Source organism: Peromyscus californicus, unplaced genomic scaffold (assembly GCF_007827085.1).
Source record: "Peromyscus californicus insignis strain IS unplaced genomic scaffold, ASM782708v3 Scaffold_7__1_contigs__length_154581171, whole genome shotgun sequence".
NCBI lineage: Eukaryota > Metazoa > Chordata > Mammalia > Rodentia > Cricetidae > Peromyscus > Peromyscus californicus.
Window position 1 is genome coordinate 68,172,291 of NW_026294595.1, and position 12,885 is coordinate 68,185,175.

General features: G+C 45.2%; 1 protein-coding gene across 21 annotated transcripts in view; it reads left to right on the forward strand.

The window, feature by feature from the left end:
• Positions 1-12,885, forward strand: part of Phf21a (PHD finger protein 21A) — a 192,002-nt gene that overhangs the window by 169,171 nt on the left and 9,946 nt on the right. For 20 of the 21 annotated variants that reach the window (XM_052726562.1, XM_052726563.1, XM_052726558.1 and 17 more), the window contains 5 exons: positions 4,449-4,547; positions 6,423-6,474; positions 7,160-7,239; positions 7,687-7,747; positions 10,043-10,065. In XM_052726562.1, the coding sequence (XP_052582522.1) occupies positions 4,449-4,547; positions 6,423-6,474; positions 7,160-7,239; positions 7,687-7,747; positions 10,043-10,065 (315 nt within the window). Of the gene's footprint in view, positions 1-4,448; positions 4,548-6,422; positions 6,475-7,159; positions 7,240-7,686; positions 7,748-10,042; positions 10,066-10,136; positions 10,301-12,885 lie in introns of all 21 variants that reach the window. The other variant, XM_052726579.1, reaches the window with a different exon arrangement.

A 12,885-nucleotide genomic window follows, 5' to 3' on the forward strand; every position in this document is an offset into this window, starting at 1 on the left:
TTTACTTTATTGTTGCTGTCCTTCAATACACTGTTGTACCCTGCAACTTTGCTGAGTTTATTAGCTTTTGGTAGTGGTGTGTGTGTGTGTGTGTGTGTGTGTGTGTGTGTGTGTGTGTGTGTGTGTGTGTTAAAGAGTTTTTAATTTTCAAATTACGTGTGTGTGCAGGTACCTGCAGAGTCCAGAAGAGGGCTTTGGGTCCCTGGAGCTGGAGTTAAAGGTGGTTGTGAGCTGCTTAATATGGGTGTTGTGAACTCAACGCAGGTCCTCTACAAGAACACAAGTGCCCTTAACCACTGAGCCATTTCATCAATTCCTAGGACCCTATTTATTTAAAGGACTTTGACTAATATTCTTTAAATTTGGTGGAGCTCAGATGAACCATCTGATGTTGTTTGGGGAAACTTTGATTACTGTTTCAGTCTAGTGTTTCAATGTTTGTTTAGACTTAACTGTCTCATATTGGGTCAGCTTGGGTAATGTATTTCTAGAGATTTGCCCATTTCTTTTGTGTTACCTGATTATCATACAGTTATCTGATGTAGTCTCTTTAAAATACTATTTCACTACTATAAGTAAGATTAGGAATAATGTCCCTCTTCTGCTTTTTCATTTTTTTCCTTGGTCTCCAGAAGTTTATAACTCTTGTTGATGTTTTTTCCCAGAGGACCAAGTTTGAGTTTTTTGTTCATTTGTTTGTTTATTTTGAGACAAGGTCTCACTATGTAGCCCTGGCTTGCCTTGAATTCACAGAGATTCCCCCTGGCCCTGCCTCTGCACCTGCCCCTCCTATGTTTAAAGTCATGTTATATTACACCAGGCAAAATCAACTCTAAGTTAAAAACACAAAAGGAATAGATGTTTCCTTTTTAAAAAAAGATTTATTTATTTATTTTATTTATTTTTTTTTTCGAGACAGGGTTTCTCTGTGTAGCTTTGCGCCTGTCCTGGAACTCACTTGGTAGCCCAGGCTGGCCTCGAACTCACAGAGATCCGCCTGGCTCTGCCTCCCGAGTGCTGGGATTAAAGGCGTGCGCCACCACCGCCCGGCCGATTTATTTATTTATTATATGGTGTTCTGTCTGCGTGTATGCCTGCAGGCCAGAAGAGGGTACCAGATCTCATTACAGATGGTTGTGAGCCACCATGTGGGTGCTGGGAATTGAACTTAGGACCTCTGGAAGAGCAGCCAGTGTTCTTAACTGCTGAGCCATCTCTCCAGCCCCAGCATAGATGTTTCTTGTGCCAAAATACAGAGATGAAAGAATTGATCTGAAAAGGGGATATAAGAATTTTAATATATGCACCCATCAAGAAAATCCCAAGATTTATGAAGTAAATACTGACAGAATTGAAGAGACAGACTGTCCCACACCAATGGCTGGAAGTATTAATTCCCCAGTTTAGATAATGGCTACAGCACGTAGACAGGAAAACACGAGTAAATAAGAAAACTGAACAAGCTCTATGCTGATCTGCCCCAGAACACACAACAATAGTCTGCTCAGTGTTTCTCCCGTCCGCTCTAGAGTGAGGCTCCAGCGGAAGCATGACTTACCTATCCACTCTGCCACTCTGCCTTTTAGTTGTGGGGTGAATCCAGTTGGACTTCAGTGGTCACCAGTGCGGAGGTACTTGGCTGTGTTGCTGTCTGCATGTCTTACATCGTCTTCTTCCCTTGTTCTTTCAATACTGGCCTTTTTGTGTTTCTTTTTCCTGGTGTACATTTTCATCTCTCCACTATATCCTTCTTTTCCATGTATATTTAATTTTCTTAGTAGTTATAATGAAGATTACAGTTAGCTTTAACAATCTCATTTTAATTAATCCCAGTTCAGTTTCAGTGACACAGAATCTCTGCTCCTGTGCAGTTCTGCTCTACAATGCATGTTGTGTCAAAGTTACATCTTTATAGTGTGTAAGTATAGTCCAGATTTAACAGTTGTCCATACATTCATCTTTATGTAGGAAAAGAGTGAGCAGTTACTAATCAGAACTGCTGTGATGCGGCCTGTGTCGTACTTTGACTGGAGTTCTCTTTGTGGCTTCAGGTGACAGTTTGCTGCCTGTCATTTCTTTACGGCAGGTGTGCTGGCAGTGGATAAGAGGGCCTTAGCTTTTGTTCATCTCAGTCTCTTAATTGATCCTTCATTCTTCAAGGATAGTTTTAACACAATATAGGATTGTTAGGCAATGGCTTTGTTTTTTCTGGGTTTTGTTTGTCTGTTTTACGCAACCCTTTAAGAACATTGCTCCTCTGCCTTCTGGTCTGCAGCTTAGCTGGATAGTTTGGGCTCCAGGCCTCACAAGTTTGTAGTCAAAGGCCAGAGCTGCAGCTGTCCCGAGGCTTAACAAGAGTTGGGTAGTTTATGTCTAAACTCAGTCAAGTGACTCTTGGCCTTGCTTTTTGCTGGTTGTGGGCAGGAGATTATTTCATCCGGCCTGAGTGTCTCCATAGTCCTGGGCACGTGACAGCTGCCCTCTCCTAGAGCCAGGGGTCCTTGAGAGAAAGGACCCTCCCCCTCATGTTTGGATTGCTTTATTTTTGTTTAGATGTGGTTTTTTCAATGTTCTTTATGCGACTCAGTGTGTTCTGCTTTTCAGAGAGAGAAAGAGAAATGTGGGCGTGGGTAACCCTTGGTGCAGAGGGGCTTGCCCTGCCCAGGAGCATTGCTGCCAAGTGTTTGTTCAACCTTGGAAATAGGAGAGAGAGGCTCTCAGGGAACTGTTGATCTGTTCATACAGGAATGGAATACAAACCCTGTGGCTGACCTGTCTCACTCTCCTGTCCTTCCACACTCAACGTCATGAAAATAAGCTAATTCTGAGTACCTCAAACCTTAGTAATGTCACTATGAATGGCTTTCCCATTAAAGGTTTGCTTTATGGAGGAAATAGGCCCTTTTTGGGCTAAATTAAAAACTATGTGGGTAAGGAAGGAGAAGGGGATTGAGAAAGAGACTGAAGTTTGCTTGATTCTCCTGGAGGCCAGTGCTTTATTGAATGCAAGCATGAGGTGCCATGCCAGCTCAAAGGCGTACAGTAACAAGGAGTGCACAAGCAGCCGCTGCTCACATGGCGGCGTGTAGTACAGAGGGAGACTGACTTACGGCAGGGCGGACACTGCTTTGAGCAGTGCAGGGTGCTGCTTAGAGCAGTGGGGCAGCAGCTGGGCCCCGGTGCAGTGACTGCCCCAGTATTGATAAGCACATCTTATACCTATGTAACAGTGTGCAAAGCCAGAGGCAAAGTATGAAAAGAGACTTCAGTATCTTTTTTATGGGGCTGAAGTCTTGCAGTCAGCTCTTGCCTATCAATAATCAGATTTTATTCTAATTTACTTAATTACTTGTTGTTACCTTACAAAAAGACCATTGCACCTACAATTTTCATTAGTTTTCTAAAAGTAAATTAAGTTTGTATTTATAGTTTTATGTCTACTGTTCTAAAACCATTTTATTTCTACAGAACTCACAAAAGAACTAGCCATTACTCATAATAAGAACAGTAATGCAAGACTGCCTGTGTACTAGCTACCATTTGTGTCAGCAGATAGTAATGTGACCGGTGTTTCTGTGTTGAAGTGAATGCTTCTAGGAGTTGGGAGGGATTAGAACTTCAGCCTCTTGCAAGGCAGTTTTTAAGCACCCCAAGTTAAGGTAGTTCTGGGTAGTGCTTGGGGTTGTTCTGAAGAAAAGCTTGGGATAGAAGAACTGTTATGTCACACAGATCTTAAGCACATGTGGACACAGAACTTGTCCTGTATATAACAACAATGGGATGTTTCTGGACATCTCCACATCCCACAGCCAAGGAAAACAGCCTCTACTTTAGTTTTTCTTTGCCTTTAAAAAAATATTTCTTATCACCTTTTAATTTCATATGTTTGGATATTTTGCCTGAATTTATGTCTGTACACCATGTGTGTGCCTGGTGCCCAAATAGGCCAAAAGAGGTTGGTTACAGATGGTTGTGAGCTGCCATGTAGCTGCTGAGAACTGAACCGAGATCCACTTCAAGAGAAGCCAGTGCTTTTAACCTCTGAGCCCTTGTTTGCCTTATTATTTCCTGGGCAGTGAGTGTGCCGTGGTGCTCATGTGGGGGTCAAGAGACACTCAGGGAGGTTAGTTGTCTTTTTCCACCATGTGGATCTTGGGGATCAAATTTCTGGTTATCAAACTTGGCAACAGGTACTTTACCTTCAGCACTTCTGTTTTTATATGTAAGAACTATATACCTTTATCTGATTGTATTTATAGAGTCATATTTACCCCAGTCATGAAATCCAGTGTCTCTTGCTGGACTTTGACATTTTTTCTTCCTCCTCAACAAGATGCATCATATGAACTTATCTGTTAATGTTTTGTATTGGAATACATTATTAAACTGTTTTCAATTCTTTTATAAAAAAACTAATTCTGAATTTTTGCTTAATTGTTCTCTCCTAGACAGTTAAATCCCACACAGAAACAGAGGAGAAACAAGCAGAGAGCCGTACCATCACTCCACCTGCTGCCCCAAAACCAAAACGAGAAGAGAACCCTCAGGTAGGACCCTCTGCACGGCCCGCCAGCTCAGGGCGCGGGGTTTAGTCCTCGCGGTGTTCCTTTCCCTCAGCGGTGCGATTACCACGTCAGGTCGACCTGGGGCAGGGTTTTATAGCACAGAGTCCTGAGGGCCCAAGTATGGGTGCTGAAAGGAAGAGTTCTGAAACCATGTTTTTATATAAATCCTGTAAACTTGGTGCAGAGGATTAGTGATTAATTTCCCAGGTGTCCTGAACATTCCTAAGGAAGGCGGTACTGTGCTTGTCTCAACAACGTCTATAAGGCAGCTGAGGGAATCAGCTGATGTCTCTTTACATTGTGGATTGCCATTGTGTGTTCAGTTTTGTTAGGCTACTTTATTATATTAGAGCAATAAATCCCAAAGGAATTAGTATCTCAAAAGTAGAGTATGAAAGTGGGTTGAAGAAGGTAATGTCCATACTCACTATGACATAAGCAGTCAACAAGCCCCGCCTAGGCAACGGGCTGTCTGTGTGTCCCTGGATGAGAGGACATTCTAGCTTGATGCTCTTGCACAGGCAGAAGTGAAGGAAAACACAGATGGTGGTGTGGTTATGATGGTAAATAGCTGGGGATGGAGTTTATGGGAGCCTCTGTCCTCAATGCATTCTCATAGTGAAACCATACCAGACAGTGGCATGAAGATGATGATCTATTGAACCAGCAGGTACCAAACATACTTCTCTCTGATGTGAAATCAGCTGGATTTTTTAAAGGGCCAGAACTTGAACCAAAAAGAAGCGCTTGTTACCAATATTGCTGAAAAACTTGTAGATCATTCACAAAAAAGTAATGGCAAATATTACACTGAGAGGAAACAGCAAACTTAGCAAAAAGAAACCTTTTTGAGACAGGGGCTTGCTCTATGTTCCTAGCTGAGTTGGAATTGGCTGTATAGCCCAGGCTGGCCTTACACTTGCAGACTCCACCTGCTTCTGCCTCCCTGGTGCTTGGATTACAGGCATTCACCATCATGCACAAACACCGTAGTTTATTTGTAAAAAGAAAGGATATCTCTTGTCAGTGACCCATTGCAGGTACCGTCATGTGTAGTAGCAAATGCTGTCTTCCAGTTGAATATAGCCTTCTGAGATTACTCTCTTGGAGAGGGTGTGTGTGTGTGTGTGTGTGTGTGTGTGTGTGTGTGTGTGTGTGTGTGTAAGACCAAACTTGTTAGTAACTATGGGAATGTGTTGACCAATAGTTGAAGGTGTCTTCATTCACCAGAGACTCTTTCCTTCTCTGTTCTTGGGTCTGTAGGAGCCATGCAGTGCTTCAGTAGACAGTGAAGACATACTTTTCAGATCGCAGCAGCCAAAGCAAAGTATAACCATCAGTCCATTGCTCTTTCCGGTTGAAAGATCTTACGTTCTGTCTCAGGGATACAGGTGCAGGGAAACTGCCCCATGATAGTTAGTTTTCATGTTACCTGAAAATCCCAGTATTAAGCAGAACCACCTACCAGTGTCCCTAAAAACACTAGCTGGTGTTCCTGCTGTCTGGCCGTGGGAGCAAATGTGAGGAACCAGCGTCCCAGTGAAGAGTGGCATGCTTGGAACTCAAAGCTTGCTGCTGTGAGGTTCCCTAGCCCTCTGCATACTCCTCCACTGTGGGTACTCTTTAAGAAGATTCTGCTGAACAAAAAAATCCAAACACCAATCAGTCCAGATGCTGATGTGTGACTTTGCAGAAGTGGGAAATGTTGACCCTTGTCAGAACAGAAAGCCTCTGTGGTGGCTCTTCACGTGAATCCCACCTCTGTCAAGGCAGCTTTCCTGCTCTCTGACTAGGAAACCTATGATTGGCCTTGTGAGATCCCAGACTGAAATATATTCTTTTGTTTCTCTGTCACAGAAACTTGCCTTCATGGTGTCTCTAGGGTTGGTAACACATGACCATCTAGAAGGTAAGAGAAGATATTCTCAGCATGGTCTTTTTCCTAGTTTTGTTCCTAAAAGTACTCTTTGCCTGAATTCCTAGATCAGGAAGTTGGGGCACAAATAGAGTATAATTCAACCAGTGTGGACTGGATTTCCTTTAGAGGAAGAATTGCCTCCTGTCCATGTAATGCCCAAACCCTCCCCTTCCTAGTACCATTCATACTCCTGTCCTTCAGGAAACGTCCTAGCTTCCTGAATGAAGGTGACTCCTGGTCTTTGTCTCACAACAGTGCTCCTTTGACAAGTCTCTGTGTTCCAGTGATGGGCCATCAGGATCCTAAGGACAGTTCCAAAGCTCTGCAGCCCCTTGTTACTTAGTTCGGGGTGCTGAATTTGAGGAATTTGGATTGGTAGTCTGTGGCTACAGTTCATACAGACCTGTATGCACAGCAGTCTAAAAATAAATGAGAATGACTGTGTACAAGAGTGGTCCACATGAGTGCCTCATTCGCAAAGCGGTGCACTGAAGGACAGTGTGGCCTTCCCTGCTGAGAGACACGAATAGTGTGCCTGCTTCTGTTGAGGCCTTAGTGAAACAAAGCCTTGCCCTGTTCCTTACTGATTGCAGGAAACCCAGTACATTAAATGGCCAACTTCTGTTCCTTAGCTTCCTTGTTCCTGTCTTCTAACTGAAGCCTTTCTCTTCTCAAGAAATCCAAAGCAAGAGGCAGGAGCGGAAGAGAAGGACGACCGCGAACCCAGTGTACAGCGGGGCCGTCTTTGAGCCGGAGGTACTGCAGCCAGCACTGGCCCTGCCTGTGCTCTGGCTTCTGGGTGACTTGTTAGTCCCTCCCACTGAAAGCCTGCTGCTAAGAGCAGTGTGACTGTCCTCAGCCTCATCAACTCTGTGAAGTGACATGCTTCTCTCTGCTCAGAATGCTCCTGTGTTATCCATCACTGCTTGCCTCTTAAGGTTTTGTTTTGCTAACTTTGGGTAGATACAATCCTACCTTACAGTTTTAGTTCATCCTGACTTGACCACACTGTCATGGAGCAGAGGCAGGCCCCTTTGAAGTATTTGGAGTATTCTCTCAGAGCCAAATACATATACTAAAACACGTTAGCGTTGAGACCTTGGGATGGTTGGCACAGACTGGTTAGCATGTGATAAGCATGTTTGCAGTGTTCATGGTAACCATGTTATTCAATAGTCACCTCTCCTTCTTAAATCTCCAAAGCGTAAGAAGAGCGCAGTCACCTACCTTAACAGCACAATGCATCCTGGGACGCGGAAGAGAGGTGAGTGCCTTTTAAAAACCCTGTCTTGCTTCTGCCTCTGCTTTCCATGTTGTGTTCTTTTTCTCCTCCCTCCTTCTTTTCCATTGTCCTAGAACCTAGCCCCTCTAGTCCTTGAAAATAGTTTTTTGTTGTTTTCTGAAAATATGGAGGAGAAGAGAGATTTCTTAGTGCTCTGAACACAGGGCTAAAAGCTGACTTTTTGAGTCCTGGCTAAGCTGGCTCAGGAGAATGGCTTAATGCAGCATTTCTGCCCCAAGTATACCAGGCCATCCATGAATAGCTCAGTGAACAGAACACCGTGTGAAAGGAAGTGTTGTGAAAGGAAGTGTTTAGTATCATTAAACAGCTGAGCACTGCTGTTGCCAAGGTGTTCCTAATTGCCTCTTGCCGGTGAGGGTAGAAAGGGACTGAGCTTCCATGATCTGCAGACTTTCCAGGAAGAGAATTTAAAATCTTTTATCATGAGCATCTCTAGCTAAGGAAGAAAAGGATGCTGGGAAAATAGGCTCCTCAATGCAAACATTCCTATCTTCCAGACCTTACTCTAGGCAGACCAAAACAGCAGCAACTCTCATCACACAAGTCTAAGTAGGTCTTAATAGTTCAGGCTTTGACTCATAAACAAGGTACTGAAATCACCCTCTGATGTTAGTAATATATCCCAAGATCCCTTTTTCCATGCGGTAATGTGTCCCTGAGTTACAGTTACAAGCTGGAAAGGTTGCCGAGTGAGTGACTAGCATACTGATCTTTGTGCATGCACACAGACTCTCAGAGCCGTTGGAGACTTTGGAGGTCACCCTGACCTTTGTCTGCCTTGGGCAGACCTACCAATGTGCATTATATTCCTGAGGCACAGCCAGCCTCAGTGACGATCTTTCATCTGTCCTGCCCTGAAAGTGACCAACCCATCTAGATGGGAAACCTTAAGTTATTGCTCTGTACTGACTCCTGGGCCACAGTCATAAGGTACTTTTTGGTTTTGTGTTCAGCTATTTTTTAGTGACCACACTGTTCTCAGACAAGAGGTCCCCAGCCAGTGGCCTCATTTAATTGGCCTGCTGGGAGGTAGTATCTGCTTAGAGAACAGGGGTTAAGTGAGCCAGAAAGGTCAGAGGCTAAAGCCTGCATTTGCAGTGCTGTGGACAGGCCTTATTTGGATAAGCAAAGAGTTTGCCGTCGGTTTCCTTCCTCACAGCACTAGGTTCTGTAGGAAAAGACCGGCCAGTCTGTCTTTGTGACACAGACTCTGTCTGACTGATAGAGGCAGTGCTAGTGTGGTGTCTGGCTGTCATAACTTCTGTGCACGACCCTGAGAGAAACTGACTGGTGGGAAAGCCTTCACCAGTGCTTGTAGGCTAATCAGGCTTCACTGGCTTTTCTTAATTTGGTGTGTTGGGTTTGTACTCATGATCACTGACAGCTTAGAGGCTGTCATCCAACTCTCAGGAGACACGGGTCTTGATTTAGGTGTGTGGTAAGAGCGACTGCCCTAGACTTCCTGTGACCCTGGGCTCTGCTTTTTTAGACTGCTTATAGATTGCTTCAGACTGGACCTTTCACAAAAATGCCCCGTCCTTCCTTAGCATGCAGTCCATGCCTATTGGTGGAGCGAAGCAGTGGGGCAGCTCTTAGAGCAGCACACAGCTACCGAGGCTGGAAGCCTGTGCCTTCACTGTTACACTCTTAGAGCACCACACAGCTACCGAGGCTGGAAGCCTGTGCCTTCACCCTTACACTCTTAGAGCAGCACACAGCTACCGAGGCTGGAAGCCTGTGCCCTCACCGTTACACTCTCACACCCCAGCTCTTCCAGAAACTCCCTCCCAGAGTAGTTGACTGGAACTCTGCCTCCTCACACTGCCTTCCTCCACTCTTACCAGCAGTAAAAGGTCTAAACTGTTGACAAGAGAGACATGGAAAAGCAGAAATGCTGAATAAATCCATTCATAAAAACAGAGGGTCATTAGGAGATGGCTGCAGAAAAAAACCTTAGTGACTAATGCACAAAACACAGGAAAGAAACTCTGTTCTGGCTTTAGGCTCCTTCATGACCCCTGGGTCCTCCTATTAGAAACCTCAGATTGTGGGAGTCCAGGAATGATCATGATCTGCGGAGATGGGGTCTTTTTACAAATGCTAGCACCTTTTACTACTCTCCAAGGCTCCCTTCTCCTCCCTTCTTTTAGAATTCATGTAGTTGTTTCTAATGGCATTGAAATCTTTGCTTCTTTTCTTTCCTCTGGCCTGTGTATTAACCTTCTGTCTGCTACCTCACTTCCTTTTCCATGCTAGCCAATGAGGAACACTGGCCAAAGGTATGTAAGACCATTTTCCCCTGTCTTTCCCTACCCCTTTTCCCCTTTTGTTCCCTTCTCTTGGTATATAGGTCGTCCTCCAAAATACAATGCAGTGCTGGGGTTTGGAGCCCTTACCCCAACATCCCCCCCATCCAGTCATCCCGACTCCCCTGAAAATGAAAAGACAGAGACCACATTCACTTTCCCTGCACCTGTGCAGCCTGTGTCCCTGCCCAGCCCCACCTCCACAGACGTAAGTAACTGGGGGGCATGCACTCTCTCCGAGAGCTCACCTGGGAAAGCCATTGTCCTGTGTTGTCTCCTCACCAGATGGACCCTTCCTCCATAGCCCGAGAACAGCAGCAGACCCTGCAGAATGCCTGCTTACCATGCCAGGCAGCTGTCTTCTGGGGTCTCAGCTCTTTCTGTCCTAGAGAGTCATGTTCACATAAATCCAGGGAGCCCAGGGTTTCAGAGTCTGATTTGATCAGCTCTGCATGAGCTCTCAGAGGAGGGTGGGGACGTGGACTTACACATTTGAGCGGTCTCTGTCATTGGAGTGTTGGAGATAGAGCGTGAGTAGAGCAGAAGTGTCTAGTAGCCCTGCTGCTGTGTTAGGCACACCTCTAGAAGTGTGACATTTTCTGTTTGGAGCTGGTCAGAAGCAGGTTCCTGCACTTACAAAGCAACAAGTTCCCTCAGCAGATCCTCACTGAACACTGTTCTGCTGAGCGAATGCTGTTCATGAGGCTGGGGTGCAGCAAGGAACAACCAAGCAGTGTGCAAGCACTCAGGGCTTGTGTTCTGTAGGAAGAGGTGGACAACAAAGGGACAACTATGTAACCCGTCAGGCAGAGATGAGCACCAGGAGGAGAAATGGAAGGGACAAGGTGCAGTGGCAGGACGGTGAAGGCATGCATCATCCATGCAGAGGGAGAAGGGACCGGAGAGGTGACAGGCCTGCTCACACAGGGCTCTAAGTACAACAGGAGACCACCGGTGCTGGGACATAATCTCCGTCTACAGATGTTCCCAAAGATTCTCAGACCTGGGGAAGGTTGCAGCAGTGGTGTAGTGGACAGTGGCACCATTTGCTCTGATTTATCAATTAACTTGCTATGTTTGTGTCTTCCTTTACATGCTTGCACCCACATACATGTGCAAACGTGCATGTATGCACACTTTTTTCTGAGGCAATTAAAATTTTTCACTTCTAAGAATGACAGTGTTCTGGTGTATAGCCACCATGTGGTAATGAAATTATGGGAATTTAACATTGGTTGTGTACTACTCAGTGCATATTCCAGTTTTTCTACTTGTCCCAGTAATTGCCTTTGTCCAAGGTCACTCTTGGTGTTTGTTATCCTGTTGAATCTCTTTACTCTCCTTTATTCTGAAAGAGTTTCTTAGGCCATCTTTTTTTTAATTACAATTTATTCATTTAGAGTATGTGTATCTGTGTCTTTGTGTATACACCTATGCCACGGCATATGTCTGGAGGTCAGAGAACCGCTTTTGAGAGTCAGTCCTCTCCTTCCACTTTGTGGTCCCCGGAATTGAACTCAGGCTTGGTGACATGTGCATTTATCCACTGAGCTGTCTCGCCAGGCCCTCAGTCCATCTGTGTCTTTCCTAACGGTGGCATCTTTTTCAGTTTGATGGTTGCCCCACTGGGTTGTGTCCAGAAATAGACGGAAGCACCTAGAATCAGGAATGACAGGTTCTTCTCTGTGTATTGCAGCAGGAGGCATGTGACATCAGCCTGTTGGTGGTGGTGTTAACTTTCATCTCTTGAGATAATTTCCATTGAGTTTTTTTGCTTGTAAAAGTCTGTTTTCCCTCTGGCGGGAGACAGCTTTGAGAGCATGTGGATAGTAAGTCTAGTTTCCTAACAGACTGATAACCAAAGACTTCAGCCTCCTTGGGTGGCTCCTGATGCTTATAGAACCAGCTGGATTTTGAAAGGAGCACTGGGGAGAGAGGGACCTTGGGAAGGATGGAATGAAGCAGGGAGACCAATAAGGAGGCTGCTGTGGTGTTCTAGGCAAGAGATGACACCTGACTGGTCCTGATGGAGTGTAATGAGGAGAGAGAATTGTCAAGGATAGCTATGAAGTTCCTGGCCCAAACAAGCAGCAGGCTGATCCTGCCCTTGACTGACGATGACAAGAGGAGCAGGCTGGAGCAACCAAACAGGAATGTCTTTGTCCGTGCCCTCAGCCCTTAGGAATTGCAGAGCTTCTTGTTAGCCATCTTCCGGTGCAATGTTCCTTGAGTTGAAGGTTTTCATGACTTACTAATGGCACTCCCCACTCCACGAAAATGCTACCTGAAGCCCTGAGTTAGAATTTGGGAGACAGCGAACAAAGTATTATCTTTGGATAACTGGGGTCATAGGAGAGGTCTATTTCTAGCAGGTTCCATTCCTGCTGTTGCTGTAGGTACAGACTCTTCCTGGTTCTAAAGACTTGGCGTTCCATCTGTCCTTCCTTTGGCCCTGGTCACCGATGCAGGGTTTCTAACTTCAGGCTGATGTGCACCAGGAGACCCTGTCAGAAGCCATGTTTGCTGGTACCAAAGCCTGTTCCAGTTTTTCCCCAATCAAAGAAGTCAGCAGTCACTGACTCCCTGTGCATTGATGCACAGTGCTGGGGGAGGGGGCTTTGAACCTCTGCCTTCGAGTTTCTTATACCCTCTTGTCTTGGTCTGGGTTCTTTGGTTGAGTTTATGCTTTTCTTTTACAGACTAGACCTAAAGGATCCACTCTGGTCAAATCACAAACTGAAAACTTTTGCTAGATTTCATCTTAAAACACAAAAATAGTTCTTTGCAGAAATC